The sequence below is a fragment of the Triplophysa rosa genome, linkage group LG19 (genome assembly GCF_024868665.1).
Source record: "Triplophysa rosa linkage group LG19, Trosa_1v2, whole genome shotgun sequence".
Lineage (NCBI taxonomy): Eukaryota > Metazoa > Chordata > Actinopteri > Cypriniformes > Nemacheilidae > Triplophysa > Triplophysa rosa.
Genome location: NC_079908.1, coordinates 14,007,534 through 14,023,701, shown reverse-complemented (window position 1 = coordinate 14,023,701; position 16,168 = coordinate 14,007,534). Strand labels below are relative to the sequence as shown.

Sequence of the window (16,168 nt, the reverse complement as noted above, 5' to 3'; positions counted from 1 at the left end):
TTCTCTAGGTTTTATGTTTTGTTGTTGAATGCTGAATGCATGAATGCTTGACATCTTAAGCAACTGATTACGTTCTGATTTGATGTTTGAGCAAATGTTTTACTATCCTTTTAATTTGACCTATCTACTTGTTTCATTTTGTTGCCTTGAGACAGGAATATCATTTACTTTCATAAATTCACTCTCAAAGTATAGTCACCTGTTTATATAAACGTATGTGCAGTGTGTTGTGGGAACTTTGGTTATAGGCTGTTTTTCTACACACAAATATATGGTGTTGGTACCCTGTTCTTATGTTAGCTTGTATTTTGATACTTAGTCTCTCTCAGTGAGACAGAAACACTTGCGCAGGCTTGGATTGTCAGGCAAGTCCTCAAGCTGCAAAGCTGTAATGAAGTGTGACTTTCTTACGGCAAAGTTCAGTCATGAGCTTTGCTTATCCTGGGGGAGAAACTGCTCACGTGTTCGACAAACCAAGACTTCCCTTGGTCTCCGGGCAGTTTGGTATCAGAAAAGATAAAAACAGCTGCATTAAGACTGCTTAAGAAGCATAACAGAGAGGGGTATCATGTGATGTCTTGCAGGATTCCTTTAGATCTTACAGTTTCGCTTGGTTTACCTCTGTTTTTTCCTCTAGTCCACTCCACTGCACCTGGCGGCTGGATACAACCGGGTCCGGATAGTTCAGCTTCTGCTGCAACATGGCGCTGATGTTCATGCCAAGGATAAAGGGTAAGGGTGGCTTATTTTTCATATCAGTGGTTCTCAAACTGGGGACCCAAGATGGATCCAGGGGGAGCACAGATTTTGTGGTGTTATATGAAATATAGAAATTCACCAACCAGAAGTATTGCCGTTCCAGCATTGTATAACAGAATTTGTTTTTGGTTTCATGAAAATTCTACGTTTTTATTTGGGGAGCCACAAAGCGATGCACTCTACAAAAAGGGGGCCTTACAACCAAAAAGTTTGAGAACCACAAAAAGTTTGAGAACAGAATATAAAAACCACTTTTATATTAGATGCAACATTTTCTACTATACATTTTATTGGCTGTACAGCCTCTGAACAAAATTAAGATACCATTCCAAATTTTCATGTAATCAGCATTTCTAAATGTATTGTGGCCATTCCAGTCCAGTGACTGTTCAATTTCAAAAAAATTAAACCTCAGGAGTGACAAAGGCACTGTGATGAAAATGTTATCACATAAAAAATATTGTTTTAACTTTTCCTAAATACATGTACAAATATTATTGTTGTAATGCTTAAAAGTGAATATGAACTTGTTTTCTTTGCAGTATTTGAGGTCTGAAAAATACAGAGCACGTAAAAATTCAATGAAAACAAATCAAAACTTAAAATTTGTCTCGAATTTGCAGAAATGTTTTCTTGTCTTTTTATCAGACTTTTAATCCCATAATTTTTTTAACAATAATGTGTATTCTACTTTTCAGAAGAGTACAATAATAGTTTTTTTAATTTATTTTGCTGTTCTTTTGATTTTTAGTGGTCTTGTTCCTTTACACAACGCTTGCTCGTATGGACACTATGAAGTTACAGAGCTACTGCTGAAGGTACGAACTGAAAAAGTGGTTGTGGGTGTTGTGTATTTTAATGTGTGACCTGTTGATCACAAGAACTGGTACTAAACTTGAATTTTTGCCTTGATATATATATGTAGGAGCTTATTTGAATCATTTTATTTTTTCAATAAACATTTTGTAATTAGTTTAGGAGCTTAGGGATGTGTTTAGTACAATATTAATTGAGTTTTTCTTGTCATTCTACATTAATCATTTTACTGTCTTTTGCTGGAAAGTTCCTGTGTTTATTTCCTTAACTGGGTTGACTCCAAAGCCTAACATGCTTTACCTCACATTCAAGGTAGAAGGTCACCCCCTGAACATCCTGTATTTCTGAACGTTACATTATTCTGCATGTCCTGTCCTGGGTTCAGTTTGTCTCAATGCAAACAGAAGCTCTCCACCGAGCCCAAAAAAATCCATCGAATATGGCCTTTAACTGGCCCAGATTCCTATTGTTTACAAAACGGCTACATGGGATGCTATACTCACTGTGTGTTCTAGCACGCTTGCTGTGTCAACAGAGCCCTGCGGAGCGGCCCACCTGTCTCCTGAACAAAGTCTAGATTCGGCAGCAGAGTCGCACACTGTGTGCTCCTGCCCCCAGGAGAGCTTCTCATGATATCAGCAGTTCCTCATATCTGCTTAAGCCCTGTGAATCTTTAGATCAGATTAAATGGCCTGTGCAATGATCAAAAAGTCAATTAATCATACCCAGAGTAAATGTGTTTCTGCAGCGATATCTTGAGGTTCCTCATGGCTTTTGATTGGTCAGAAAAATTGGAAGTGCATAATGATGTCATAAAAATCGTTTTTCTTTTTGATGGACGTGAGAGATCTTCTAAATGTGAATTTTGTCAGTGTTTTGGATTATGTCAGATTGTTTTTGTTTATTTTTAACCACAGAATCTTGCAAATCGCAAGCTTTAATCTTTTAGTACTATTTACCCTAGCCTACAAGAGCAAGCTGATGTCTCGCTCCTGGAAAGCTGCCATTTTCGAAAAAAGCGTTATATATTCTTTTCCCACAGTGCTATTAACTCAGCTTCTGGTGCATAGCAGACTCCTCTGTAGATAGAAATTCATAATCGATTCTAAAACTGCTGTAGCCGCTCAAGCAGAACCGTGCAATGTTCTCAACGTATCCGAAAATGAATCAGAGCCTCCGAATTGGTAACTTCCTTGCTTTGTAATTTAGTCCTCATCTCACCTTGAATGTTTTTTTCTGCAGCACGGAGCGTGCGTCAACGCCATGGACCTATGGCAGTTCACCCCTTTGCACGAGGCTGCCTCGAAGAATCGCGTGGAGGTTTGTTCGCTACTGCTAAGTCATGGAGCTGACCCCACGCTGGTCAACTGTCATGGGAAGAGCGCGGTGGACATGGCCCCGACCCCAGAGCTCAAAGAGAGGCTCACATGTGAGTACATTTTAACGGTTTTGCTCAAGAGAAATGCAAAGGCAACAGACCAGGATCTTCCAACACTTCGTAGCATAAGTAACATCAAAGCCCATAACACGCATCCTCTTTCACCTTGCAAGTGAGCCAAAAGCCAATCGGTGCTGATTGTTCCTGCCACGTTCCTCTTGGCACAGAGACAGACACTTCAAGGTTTAAAAAAAGACTGTTTTAAATGTACAGTATTCTCATTCGAGATTATTCAGACGCTGTTGAGGCTGAGCTCCAGCGTGCTGATGAGGTTGGCAGGTGACATCCGCACTTTTTTTGACTGTGAATTCTCCATCTGGCTTCTCGATGTGGGGCGAGGTAGTGCAGTTCTGTCTGAAACCTGCTTTGTGAAGATTTTCTTTTATGTGGAATTTGGGTTCGGGTTTTTTGAGCTTTGCAGGTGTATTTTATGAGACAAGCAATTTCTTTCTTGTTCGCTTGCTTTAGTTGTTTTATCCCTAACCCTTTTTGAGTCGCTTTGAATAAATGTGTCGGGGAAATGAGTAAATGTAGCTGTAGAAATAAAAACATGTTTTCTAAGAGTCGGGCCATTATCATTTTAAATGTCTTAAGTATTATTGTAATTATAATAATTATTAGGGCTGTCAAGCGATTAATTGCGATTAATCACATCCAGAATGAAAGGTTGTGTTTACAAAATATTTGTCTGTGTACTTTGCATGCTAATTTGTATTTATAAACACTAAGACATACACATACATGTATATATATTTAGGAAATATTTAGGTTTATTTATTTATATTTACCAAACATTTATTTTTATATTTTTCTTAAATATGTAAATGTACTTTGTCTATGTGTTTATAAATGCAAAACTAATATGCAAGGTACACAGACAAATCATTATTTGTCACCCTTTATGAAAAGTATTCAAAAGTGCTTGCCAACTTTGACAACGCAGTATTTAATCATTTAAAAAAATACAGTATTTGTTCCATTTCTTGAAAAACAACAAATTTAAACATCCGAGGTTTCGCAAAGACAGCATATATTCTAGCTTTAGGTTTTAGTTTATTTGGTTTTCTTGGTTTTTGTTTTAGTATTTTTAGGCTCTTATATTAAAATGTAACCGATAGATGCTGATAGTAACTGACAAATAGCGAGTCTTGTGATTTTATCAATTTAACAGCTTTTACATTTCTATCTAGTGGTATTTTATTGTTTAATAAAAGCGAGTCAGGGTTTTAAATTTTTATTAGCAGTAATAATAACACAGAACACTGTGTAGATGGATGTTTTTACTGAGCAAAGGGTAACAGATAGAATGCATTTAATGCAAGAATGAGCACACCAAATCCATTCGATCAGGTCAAATGGTTCAGTCATATGAATATCCTGACTGTAAATTATGCTGTCAAAATGCCAGATTGCATTACAGCTGTGAAGCTTCAATTACATTTTTCACACTTTGTCTTGACTTGTTATGTCTACCACTGGCTTCTGTTGGAGCTTCTTACATCATCTCTCTCTTTTCCTCCATTCCAGACGAGTTTAAGGGTCACTCTCTGCTCCAGGCCGCACGGGAGGCAGATATGACAAAGGTGAAAAAGACCCTGGCTCTGGAGATCATCAACTTCAAGCACCCGCAGACGCATGAGACAGCACTGGTGAGCTCCCGCTGATTGACTTCAAAGATCATGTGGATGAGAGATCAGATAAAAGCATATTTTAAATGAGCAGTTCAACCAAAAAAGGGAAATTCTGTCATATATGCTCATATCCTGTCGTTCCAAACCCATCAGATTTTCTTTTTTCATATAATAATGAGAGCACTAAATAGCTTGGTGTCATGATGTTTAAGTCATAAAAATATTACTGCGAATGTACAGGTTTGGAGCGAATGATAGAATAAAACGAAATGACATTTAGGGGTGCGCTGTTCCTTCAAGGTATTCTGTAACACTTCTGTAACACTTTCAGCACTGTGCCGTCGCCTCACCCCACCCGAAAAGAAAACAGGTTGCTGAACTGCTGCTACGGAAAGGAGCCAACGTCATCGAAAAGAACAAAGAGTGAGTGACTGTGCCTTTAAGTCGTTCAAGTTCATCCAGTGGAGATTCATACTGAGGTTTTTTAGTGTCTGATCTCCCCTCTGCTTCTCTCTTATCTTGTTTCTCCCTGAGCAGTTTCATGACGCCTCTCCATGTGGCAGCAGAACGGGCGCACAATGACATTATTGAGGTGCTGCAGAAACATGGGGCGAAGGTACATCTGTTCCCTGTGGAGATGCAACACATCACTGTATTCACGGTTCACACACACCTGACACTCGCAATCCACCTCTCAAAGCTGTATACTCTGCCTTAAAGGTATAGGTCACCCTAAAATGAAATTCTGTCAACATTTATTTGTTTTAAAGCCGTTTTTGAGCTTGAAAGGTTGATAACACTATAAATGGAACTCGGTGAACACAATAAGAGTAAGAATAAGTGTATAATATGAGCGCCTCTCCTCAACCGAGAAAAATCTGTTCAGTGGAGCAGCATTTCTGTCACATTTAACTTGGTGTGCGGTCGATGAAAATGAACAACGAACGGTGCTAACTCAGCAAAAATTCTCCTCAGTTTAGTTGTTCATAAGTGTTATTTGCATGCTTATCAGTGCTTTCGAGAATTGGATTTGAGTTAAAAAGGGCTCATGGATTATATTACATTAAATTCTTATATGTTTCTAATCAAAGGTATAGTCCAACAAAATTATTGAACATTAAAGGGGTGCTGCAACGTTGTGGCGTGCATTCTGACTTCTTTACAATGTTAAACGTGCTGTCTTCTCATGCTTAACATGATCAACTTGTCAAAAAACGAGTTGGGCGTATTACGTAGTATTTCTGTGCTCGATACACTCCCCCAGCGATCGAACAGGTTCAGAAAGTTTTTTTTGAACATATAAAACTGTTTCGTAACAACTTTTCTTAGTCCCTTATTGGACAATTCTCCCGGAAAAGCACGCGGCACGCCCACGTGGCAGCAAGGAGAGCAGGAGAAGGAGCATGCGCAGACGTCACTTTCACTTGTGTGCAGGAGAGAGAGAGAGAGAGAGAGAGAGAGAGAGAGAGAGAGAGAGAGAGAGCATACGTTCGTGAAGTTCAGGTGTTTGTTTGTTCACTGCATTTGGGTGATGAATGTTATATACACGGTGGATATAACGCTGGATTTGGAGATCGTTTGAAACTGATATATGGAGCTGTCCCAGCGCTAAAAGATGCCGGACATGAACCGCATGCGGTGAGTGAAACTGATGTCTGTGTTTTGTTGGCAATTTAGTTCAGCCTACCCCTCCCCCTGCACACGCCGTATGCTTTCGGAAGTAATCGTACAGCTGTATCTATCATTTATAAATGTGATCAAACTAAATACTCTTCGAAGATATGAAGTATGCAATACTACTCTATAGGTACTCAAGATTAATATGAGATTGGCAGAAACCACGTGTGTTAGGGCCGCTTTAATATTAATATGATGGTGAGTAAAGATTAGTTTTCTTTTTAAAGGAACCAATCTTTTACAAGAAGTGTTCACCCAAAAATGTAAATTCTAGCTATTTTAACTAAATTAAAGGGTAAACAAGGAGATCCTTGCACTCATTTCAAATGTCGCCATGTCGGTAACTTAAAGGTGGGGTGCCACAGTGTTTCATGCATTCTGACTGCTTTACAATGTTAAACGTGCTGGCTTGTCAAAAAACGAGTTGGACGTAGTATTTCTGTGCTCAATGCTCTCCCCCAGCATTCGTATAGGTTTCGGAAAGTTTTTTTCGAACATGAAAATCCGTTTCGTAACAACTTTTCTTAGTCCTTTTTTGGACAATTCTCCCGGAAAAGCACGCCCACGCGTTTCTCAATATGCGTTCTTCAGCGGTCTTGTGTCCTCGTGTTCTCGCTCTACATCATCAATAACCATCAAAGTCCAGTTCCAATACTCAAGAACAGAGAACGCATGAAAGTACCCTGATGTGTTCTCGATATCAAGGATGCATCGTATGCAGCCTTGTGCGCCTATCGCTTGAAGTCCCAGAAGTCACTGCGGCGCGTCCATCCAAGTTCGTTCTTCCGAGGCTGCCTCGCAACACCGGTCTCCACAAGAACACAAGTCCGTTCTTGGAATTGAGAAACTTCCGTTGTATCCAGTAAATTGAATAATTGAAGAATTTTCATTTTTGGGTGAACTATCACTTTAAAAAGCATTCTGTTTTCGTACCTGATAGCTATTTGGCTATTTCAAGTGTATTTGAACAGCAATATTTCTTCAATACAGTTTAAAGGTTAGTATTGCGAGCCTGTGAGCACAGCGTCCATGTTTTTTCCAGTGAAACCGAATAGGTAAACTGACCGCCGCCTCGGTCGCACAGCTGGGCTATGTCAGAGAAACTGGAGGCCGTTTACGAGCTACATCAGTCATGTCATTACCTCTACAGTGGAGAGAGGGGTAAAAGACTTCCAGATCAATGAAGCTCTTTCAGAGAGCCAAATCAGATAAGCATCGACTAACTGATCAGGCATTCAGCTCTCGTCTTGGCTGAGAGCATCAGGTCCGATCAGCTATTCTTCAGCCGAGAGACCGGGGAGCCAGCGCTCCTGTAAATAATCGCATCCACCGTCTGCTGCTTTTGAGCTGAGAATGCATCTAAAGGGGCTTCCCGGTTATCAAACTTGCGTGTCCTACTTTCACGCAAGGTTTTATTATCCAGAGGTCCTTTTCATCGATGCTGTTTGTTTACAGCAGCTTCATTTTCAAAGACGTCCTCCCCTGCTCCCGTGTTCTGGCTCTTCTGCATGATAAATATACCGAGTGTTACCCGCTATAACCCGAATTCCATCATTCTATCATCTGTGTCCATCTGTTTCGACATTGCCGGGCGGAAACGCTGCCGATCCTTAACTGGTGTTGTGACCCAGCTCGCTGCCAAACTCCAGCGACTGGGTCTGCATCAGACGTAAGTGACATTAATGGACTGGATAATTAGTCAGGCTGGAGGTTCAAATACAAGAGGCCATTGTAACTAGACAGTGTTTACAGGCCATGTGGGCACCGGTAAACAGATGGTACTGTAGCATTGTGTTAATAAACGAGCCAGGACGCGTGAAGAATAAAGCCATGTGAAGTAAACTCATGGGCTAATGAGTGTAGGCTGCTTGTTAGCTGAAGAACTCATCTGCTTTTTATAGGTTTGTTTAGATAGGCAGCAAAAGCACTTTTTGATACAATAGACTCTTGATTTGTTTAGATTGTATTCTGAATGGCACCAAATATATATAATATAAATACAATTAAAATAATGTTGCATCTTATAAACATGAAAATCTACATAAAATATAAATATATATAGGACATTTTAAACCACATCCAAACATGGTTGTAAGGTAAATAATTTATAAAAATACAAAATATACATTAACATAGATATAAATAAGATATATTACAATAGTTAAAATAAAACTAACTAACTAAATATAAATACAAAATATGCATTACAAACTAGAGATACGATATACTGCAACAATTAAAATATTATAATAAATAAATAATATAAATACAAATTATACGTTAAAAATAGCGGTAATTAAGATTAAAATCAAACAATATAAATTAATAAATTCTATAAATACAAAATATACATAAATAAATAGATAAATAAATGATATAAATCCAAAATATACATGAAAATAAAGATATATTGCAATAACAAAATACATGAATAATACAAATACAAAATATACATAAAAATAGAGGTAATAAAGATATATTACAATAATTAAAATTAATCAAAATTCAAATATTTATTTACAACCATGTTTGTGTCTGAATTTTGTTTTATTTTAAGTATTGTAATATAGCCTTATCTCTATTCTTGTCTGTTTAATATTTTACATGACTTCATTATTGATATATTTTTTAAATATCATAAAAAAATTATATTGTTTATAGTTAAATAAAAATGATCCCTTTCAAAGCATCTCTATTACATCCACACACGTTTACTGTACATGTGCGTTGCTCAACCAGACATAATACACGCTCACAATTATGCACTTGATCTCTTTCTTTCTTGGCTGCGCTATGTTGACAGTCTTTGAAGAAGCGCTATTGTTTCCCAAGGGCTTGTCTTTTTAATTCATGTTTGTGTTCATTTTAAAACAGGCCAAGTTTACTTACTGCTACAATCCTGCTCGGTGGGCTGCGTTCAGATGTGCATTTCACTGCCCGTAATTCACACAGCTCACTTCTGGCCAACTCTCTCCATGTGTGTGTACAGATTAATGCCGTAGACACACTGGGCCAGACGGCATTGCATCGAGCGGCTCTGGCTGGACACTTGCAGACGTGCAGGCTGCTGTTGAGTTATGGAGCCGACCCGGCCATCGTCTCTCTGCAGGGCTTCACGGCCGCGCAGATGGGAAACGAAGCTGTGCAACAGATTCTGAACGGTATGGAGCGAATTTTCGTGTTCTGTTGTGTTTTGGCTTTGATCTCCATTACATGTGTTTATGATTAAATTGTTTGTGTTTTCTAGAAAACATTCCAGTGAGGAACTCAGATGTGGATTATAGACTTTTAGAAGCAGCGAAAGCTGGAGACTTGGACACTGTGAAGGTGAGAGATGCTTTGGATCTTTTGACTCATTTGCCATCGGTGTTCAGCTAAATTGGTCTGAATAAAGTAAATCGCTTTAATTTTTGTTAGTGACAGTGTTAGACAAGACACTTTAGCGATTTTAGTATACTGTGCTTTAACATGCAGTACTCTTAGTACACTGAAACAATCTTCATTCCCTTTAAAACCTAAAGCACCACTTGTGTAGCAAAATCGCAGCACTTTGCTGTAAATTCTCAGACAATTGCTGTCTGACTTCAGATTGTTCGCTGTTAGCAATGTTACTGTTATTAGCTTATACATAATACATTGATGGCAGGGTCTTATTGGTTTTATTTGGGTTTTGTGAGGATTACTATAGTTTTGTAAAAAAGCAAATATAGCTGCTGTCAGTTAGTCTATTGAAGGGCTGTGTGATCTTGTATAATCTGCTGTCTTATCGACCCTGTTTTTCAGGGCTTTTGAAAGACCAGACAAATCTACGAACATGTGCACATCCCTAACTTAAAAAACATGGTTGATATCAAATATTTAGAAATAAATATGGACTCTCTTCAACTGTGTAACAACTTGAGATACTTTTTGAAGACCCCGTTTTCTTTTTTCATTGTTGAGGGCACACAACAGCTCCGGGTTACATTGGGATAAAACTCTATCTGCAGTTATGGATTTTGAATTTTATATGAGTGTTTTGGGTTAAAACAATCCAATAGGCATAGTTGCTTCATCCCAGCCAGTGGACGTGTTCAAGGACGCAGTTTGCAGGATGCGTGCTGTAATTGTGTTTGTTTGTTATGTGTGACCTTGAATAAGGTTACGATTGTAGGAAAAACTGACCTGCTTGTGTTTCAGCAGTGTGTGCTTTGGAGAGAAATGCTGAGCAAGCCCTTGTGTCCCAGACACACACAAACACAGTGTCCCATTTCATATGCTACCAGGCAAAATCATGACGACACACATAGCTGTTGTTTATTTTCCACCTTTTAAGAATAATATTGAAGTCATCAATAAGGTAACAAACAAATGAAAGTAATTTAGGTGTCTTATATCGTAGCTTTTTCAAAGTAGTTACAGTTTTCTCTACATTATAACTGCATATAAGCCTCATGGGTGCTGGACACTTGTTGGTGGCCACTATCCACTTCAAATCTAAATTCAAAAAAATGTGTTTGTAATGGAGCTGATTACCAATTTTAAGCATTTATGCATAAAGACATGTTTACACCAAGAATGATGACAATAAAGATAACTACAAAAAAACTATATGTGGGTCAACACTAACAGACAACGTTAGTGTCAATTCCATGCAAATTGCTAATTTAAGATGAAACAAATACGTTTTTATGGTGTTCACCATACTGATAGGTCAGATGTCAATATTTGGTGGTTCAAATATCCATGTGAAGTCTCTCTTGAAGTTTTTTAAAGCATTTTTTGTGTTTTTAAAGCACCGTTTTCCATACTCGGTTAATTGAAATGTCACATTCATAACGGTCCATATTCCTCATAAATGGGCACATGTAAATTAAAACAATATTTTGTTGTCTTTTAAAGAGCCATCCCTTCTCAATTTGTTGGGTATTATTGCTTCTGGGTTGCACATTTTAATCCACAGAATCCTACGAAGTATGTTGTCTCTCAACAACGTGTGTCATTTTTGCTACATACGTAGCATTTTTCTCTCTTTTAAAATAGAAAACTTGTGCAAAGACTGATATTTTTCTCATGTTTGGACTCTATCATCAGGGTTTTAATAAAATATCAAGAGTTATTCTATATATTGGTAATAAATACATTATCTGAGAATTTATATTTCAAGTTTTGTCTGAAAATGTCACGTACGTAACCCGTTCCCAATGATCGTTCCTTCCTACCTTTTAGGTGTTGTGTGGATTCAGCTGTTCTCTTAAATTTACACCGATTTTTTAAAACTTGTGTGAACTGGCTTTAAGCCTTTTATATCAAAAGAATTTTTAAATCCGGAGAAATATAAATTCAGTCAAATGATCTGAAACTTTTGATTGCTGGCACATGTCTGAAGAGAGTTTAGAGAGAGATTACAAATGCATCTGGATGGGATGGATGCCTTTGATACGATCAGATCCTCATTATCTGAATGCCTCATTATGCATAAACTAATTAGATCAGAACACCAATTAGAGTTTTGTCAGGCAAGTTATCAAAATCTCCACTGGTGCTTGTTATAATTCTGGCCTGGTAACCTATAAAAGCAAATATCAAATATTAATGCAATTAGTACTTGTATTTAAACACGACAGTAAATCATCTATCTGTATAAACTGTGAACATTAGCATTTTATGTTTTATGCAAGTTAAACTAACACAGATTCGGTCGCATCACACAAACACATGATTTTGTTTTTTCTCGTACAGCAACTTTGCTCCCCTCAGAATGTGAACTGTCGAGACCTGGAGGGCCGACACTCCACGCCGCTCCACTTCGCCGCCGGCTACAATCGAGTGGCTGTGGTGGAGTACCTGCTGCACCACGGCGCAGACGTCCACGCCAAAGATAAAGGGTGAGCTTGACTCGTCTGCTATTTATCTAGAATTCTCTAAGTTGTGTCTCATTAACATTCAGCTCATGGTTTATCCAGCAATAGGAGATAAACTATAATCGTCCTGTCACCATTTATCTTTCTCTACTTATCTCTCGCTCTCTCTCTCTCCCCGCAGTGGTTTGGTGCCTCTGCATAATGCCTGCTCGTATGGACATTACGAGGTAGCGGAGCTCCTGGTGAGGCACGGCGCTTCCGTCAACGTTGCCGATCTGTGGAAGTTCACCCCGTTGCATGAAGCCGCGGCTAAGAGCAAATACGAGATCTGCAAACTGCTTCTGAAGGTACTGACACGCGCACACGCTCCTGCATCGCTTCCTCTTCACGTCACTTGGCATACTTGTTCATTCTAGTGACTTCTTTCTCAAGATATCTGACATGGCCTGGGGTTGTTAACGGTTTTTATCGCTGTGTAAAGTTTTTTTAAATGTGGTGAGAAGACGTCGGGTTTACTGCCATGTCTGCTTTCATCGCACCTCGGGTAACTGCCACTGTCGGGTTCAAAGCTGCGAGGAACGTGCGCGTTCCCCTTAAACACACATCTCACTTTGGTTCCTGAAATGGAAGTGCTGAAGCTCTCTTTGTTTTTTTGTTAGAAACTGCAGGAAAGAACATTGTACATTCTCAGAATCTATATTTGCAAGAGCGGTCGTAAAAAGAAATTTGGAAGAGTGATCTGTATTCTTTTATTCTGGTTAAACAGCTGTTTGGTTAGGAATGTGTTTGATTTGGTTTAGGAAGGTCAGTTTTGCAGAGATGTGAATGAAACTTTATGCTTTTCTAAAATATTAATGATAGCTATTAAAGAGCTAGTTCAGAGAAGAAGATATTTTGAAGAATGTTGTTAACCATTCACTTGTATTGGTTTTGTGTCCATACAATAGAAGTGAATGGGTGCCGGCGCTGTTTGGCTTCCGAGTTTCTTCAAATATATCTTCTTTTGTGTTCTAAAGAAGAAAGAGTCATACAGGTTCAAAATGACAAGAGGATGAGTAAATGATGACAGAATTTTCATTTTTGGGAGAACTATCCCTTTAAACACTTCTTAAAGTTGAAGTATGCCAAGTCAGACTGGTTTCACTTGTCACAAGTTTTGATATTGTCTCTAAGCTACGCTTAGAGTTGTTTTACATATCAAGCTGAGAGAAAATAATATATTTGAACCCTACATTACATGTATCACGTATCCAAGTCAATGTCAAGTCTCCGTTGATCCATGCTCTCTGTCCTTATCTCCTCCAGCACGGAGCAGACCCCACCAAGAAGAATCGGGATGGAAACACTCCGCTGGATATGGTGAAGGAGGGAGACACAGATATCCAGGACTTGCTGAGGGGAGATGCAGCGCTTTTGGACGCCGCCAAAAAAGGCTGCCTGGCCCGGGTCCAAAAACTGTGCAGCTTGGAGAACATCAACTGCAGAGATACGCAGGGGCGCAACTCCACTCCCCTGCACCTGGCAGGTAATGAAAAATTATTTCCAGCATTCCGAGCCGCCGCTTTCAGCACAGAAACCAGAGCAGTTCTCTCTTTCAAATGGAAAATCAAGCTGTAGCCCCATCCAGAGAATTGCGGCTACAAAGGCGTGTAAGATATCATCCCACCCCAGAGGCGAGGCAAGGGAACCCAGAAGGCAAGAAAAAAGGGACATGTTGAATTAATTCTTGGCTTTCATCCCTTTCTTAGCTCTGTGTAAGCTTGGCTTCCAGGCGGGGATTCAAAAGCTCTCCTGCCAAATATTCAATCTGTCTAAGTCTTCCACGCTGTTCATACCTCACCAACATTTACATGCACAACAATATTCTCAGTGAGGTTTGTGTGTGTGAGAAAGTCTTAGTCAGAATAATCCTTTATGTGAGCCACTGCTATCCTATTTATGGGTGTTCTTTGTATTTATATAATAGTTTTTTGGGCATCAATCTGAAGTAAATAGACCACACCGTAGGACTGTTTAAAAAGGCCTGTTTGTGGCGACTTATTTAGTCTTGTTAGTATTGATTTTAACAGCATAAATCAATTTGGCCAGCGATGCACTTTTATTGGATTGTACGAGTGGCATAAATGGCCGTCGCTTTGTTTTGATGCATTGAATGATTGACTTGATAGTGTGTTCTGTATTTTTGCGTCTGTTTTGCTCTAAAATAATATTAGTTGACACACTTTGTGTGGTTACATCTTGATAATCTTCTTTTGGCAAAATGTATAGACAGCATCATTGGTGTTCTTCTTGAGGCAATCCCATAACGCACAGCAACATGCTCGGTGACAAGCAGTGCAACTAAAATAGATCTAAGAGACTCGGTTCATAGCCGGATAGGCAAAATGGGTAACACGGGAACAATCACTTGTTAAAAAAGCGCTCTTTGAGATCCAGCTGGACTTAGAGGCTCAAAAACATTACACACAATTTTTTGTTAGATGTTAGAACAATCAACCTCTCGCTCTCCAGGTAAGAAGGCGGCGACTCCAACAGCATTCGTACTACAGCCACGCTACCGACTCATAGCAGGACACATACGGTGCGCAGAACAGCACAGATCAGCAAATGTCATTGAGCAGATGGAGAGAGAGCTCCGGTCAGTTCACTTCTCTTGCTAGGCCAGGCCGGCAGCAGGTGGGTGATGGCCCTAACCATCAGGCAGATACACGCACACACTTTTGCCTCAGCTAGCACACGTACACCATTTCCACCAGCGCGCGATGGGCTGTGACTAACACGGCGTGTGACCCCCGCCTAGAGAACACGTCGCTCGTATGCTGTTTGCCTGCGGGGAGAAACATAACCGCCGCTTTGCCACGGATAAAGCGAGCTGCGGTTAATTTTCAATGGGAAAGAGGTGGAAAGATGAAGACTGCGGGGAAAGTAGCTCCGCTTGCCAAGCATGTCATGCACGACTGATAGTATGTATTGTTTCGTAGCTGCCATTTACGATTGACCAATCACGTGAGGTGATTTTAATTACGACCAATCAGAGTGCTATGAGGAATAACTTAATACTGTTGCCAGGTTTTCCGAAGTACTTATTTATTATATTTATGTGTTAAAAAATGTATTCATATTTATTATTATTCATGTTAATTTAATTAATTTAATGTCATTATAATTTCTTTATACAAACATCCACCACATATGTAAAAGTGAACAAAGACATTATTAAAGAGTAAAAAATTACAATGTCCTTAAAATGACATTTCATGCAGTGTGTAATGTTGCCGTGTGTGAATGTAAGCCGTCTGTTATTGGCAAAAAAAGGAGTCGACTCTGAATCACGCGAACGAGTCGTCTGTGATCCTAATTTCATTTCCGGGTCGGATTTGCGTCACTCCGTGTAATGCCCGCCTACGTTCCATTTGCGACACTGCACGAAATAGACCAATCATAGCAGACTAGACCATCTGACCAATCAGATCAGAGTAGGCTGACAGATAGGAGGGGATTAGAATCATTTGAGAGTCAGTCAAGAAATAAGGTAATAATAACTGGCTATTATTAGAAAATGAAAGTGTTTTTACAGCTTGTATCTACGTAAACTTGTTGTTGGACACTGCATAAACCAAAGTAGGACCTTAAAAATCACAAATGATTTACTCTTGAATATAGTTGTGTACAGTATATGATGTAAAATGCATTTAAAGGGATGGTAAAAATAAATGAAAATTGTGTCATTATTTACTCACCCTCATGTCATTTCCAACTTGTAAAAGATGTTTTGAACAGTGTTGGTAACCAAACAACGGTGGTACCCATTGACTTGCATTGGTTTTGTGTCTGTTCAATAGAAGTGACTAGGTACAGCCTTTGTTCCGTTTCCAACATTCTTCCAAATATCTTCTTTTATGTTCTTCATAAGAAAGAAAGTCATACAGGTTTGAAATGACAAGATGGTGAGTAAATGATGACAGAATCTTTATTTTTGGGTGAACTATCCCTTTAACTTGCCT

At 39.0% G+C, this 16,168-nt stretch overlaps 1 protein-coding gene across 2 annotated transcripts in view; it reads left to right on the top strand.

Annotated features, from left to right (window-relative positions):
* tnksa (tankyrase, TRF1-interacting ankyrin-related ADP-ribose polymerase a) overlaps positions 1-16,168 on the top strand; it is a 90,442-nt gene that overhangs the window by 58,935 nt on the left and 15,339 nt on the right. For both annotated transcript variants that reach the window (XM_057359502.1, XM_057359501.1), the window contains 11 exons: positions 638-732; positions 1,511-1,577; positions 2,818-3,004; positions 4,541-4,662; positions 4,976-5,067; positions 5,182-5,260; positions 9,311-9,482; positions 9,569-9,648; positions 12,043-12,188; positions 12,346-12,511; positions 13,470-13,689. In XM_057359502.1, the coding sequence (XP_057215485.1) occupies positions 638-732; positions 1,511-1,577; positions 2,818-3,004; positions 4,541-4,662; positions 4,976-5,067; positions 5,182-5,260; positions 9,311-9,482; positions 9,569-9,648; positions 12,043-12,188; positions 12,346-12,511; positions 13,470-13,689 (1,426 nt within the window). The remainder of the gene's footprint in view (positions 1-637; positions 733-1,510; positions 1,578-2,817; positions 3,005-4,540; positions 4,663-4,975; positions 5,068-5,181; positions 5,261-9,310; positions 9,483-9,568; positions 9,649-12,042; positions 12,189-12,345; positions 12,512-13,469; positions 13,690-16,168) is intronic.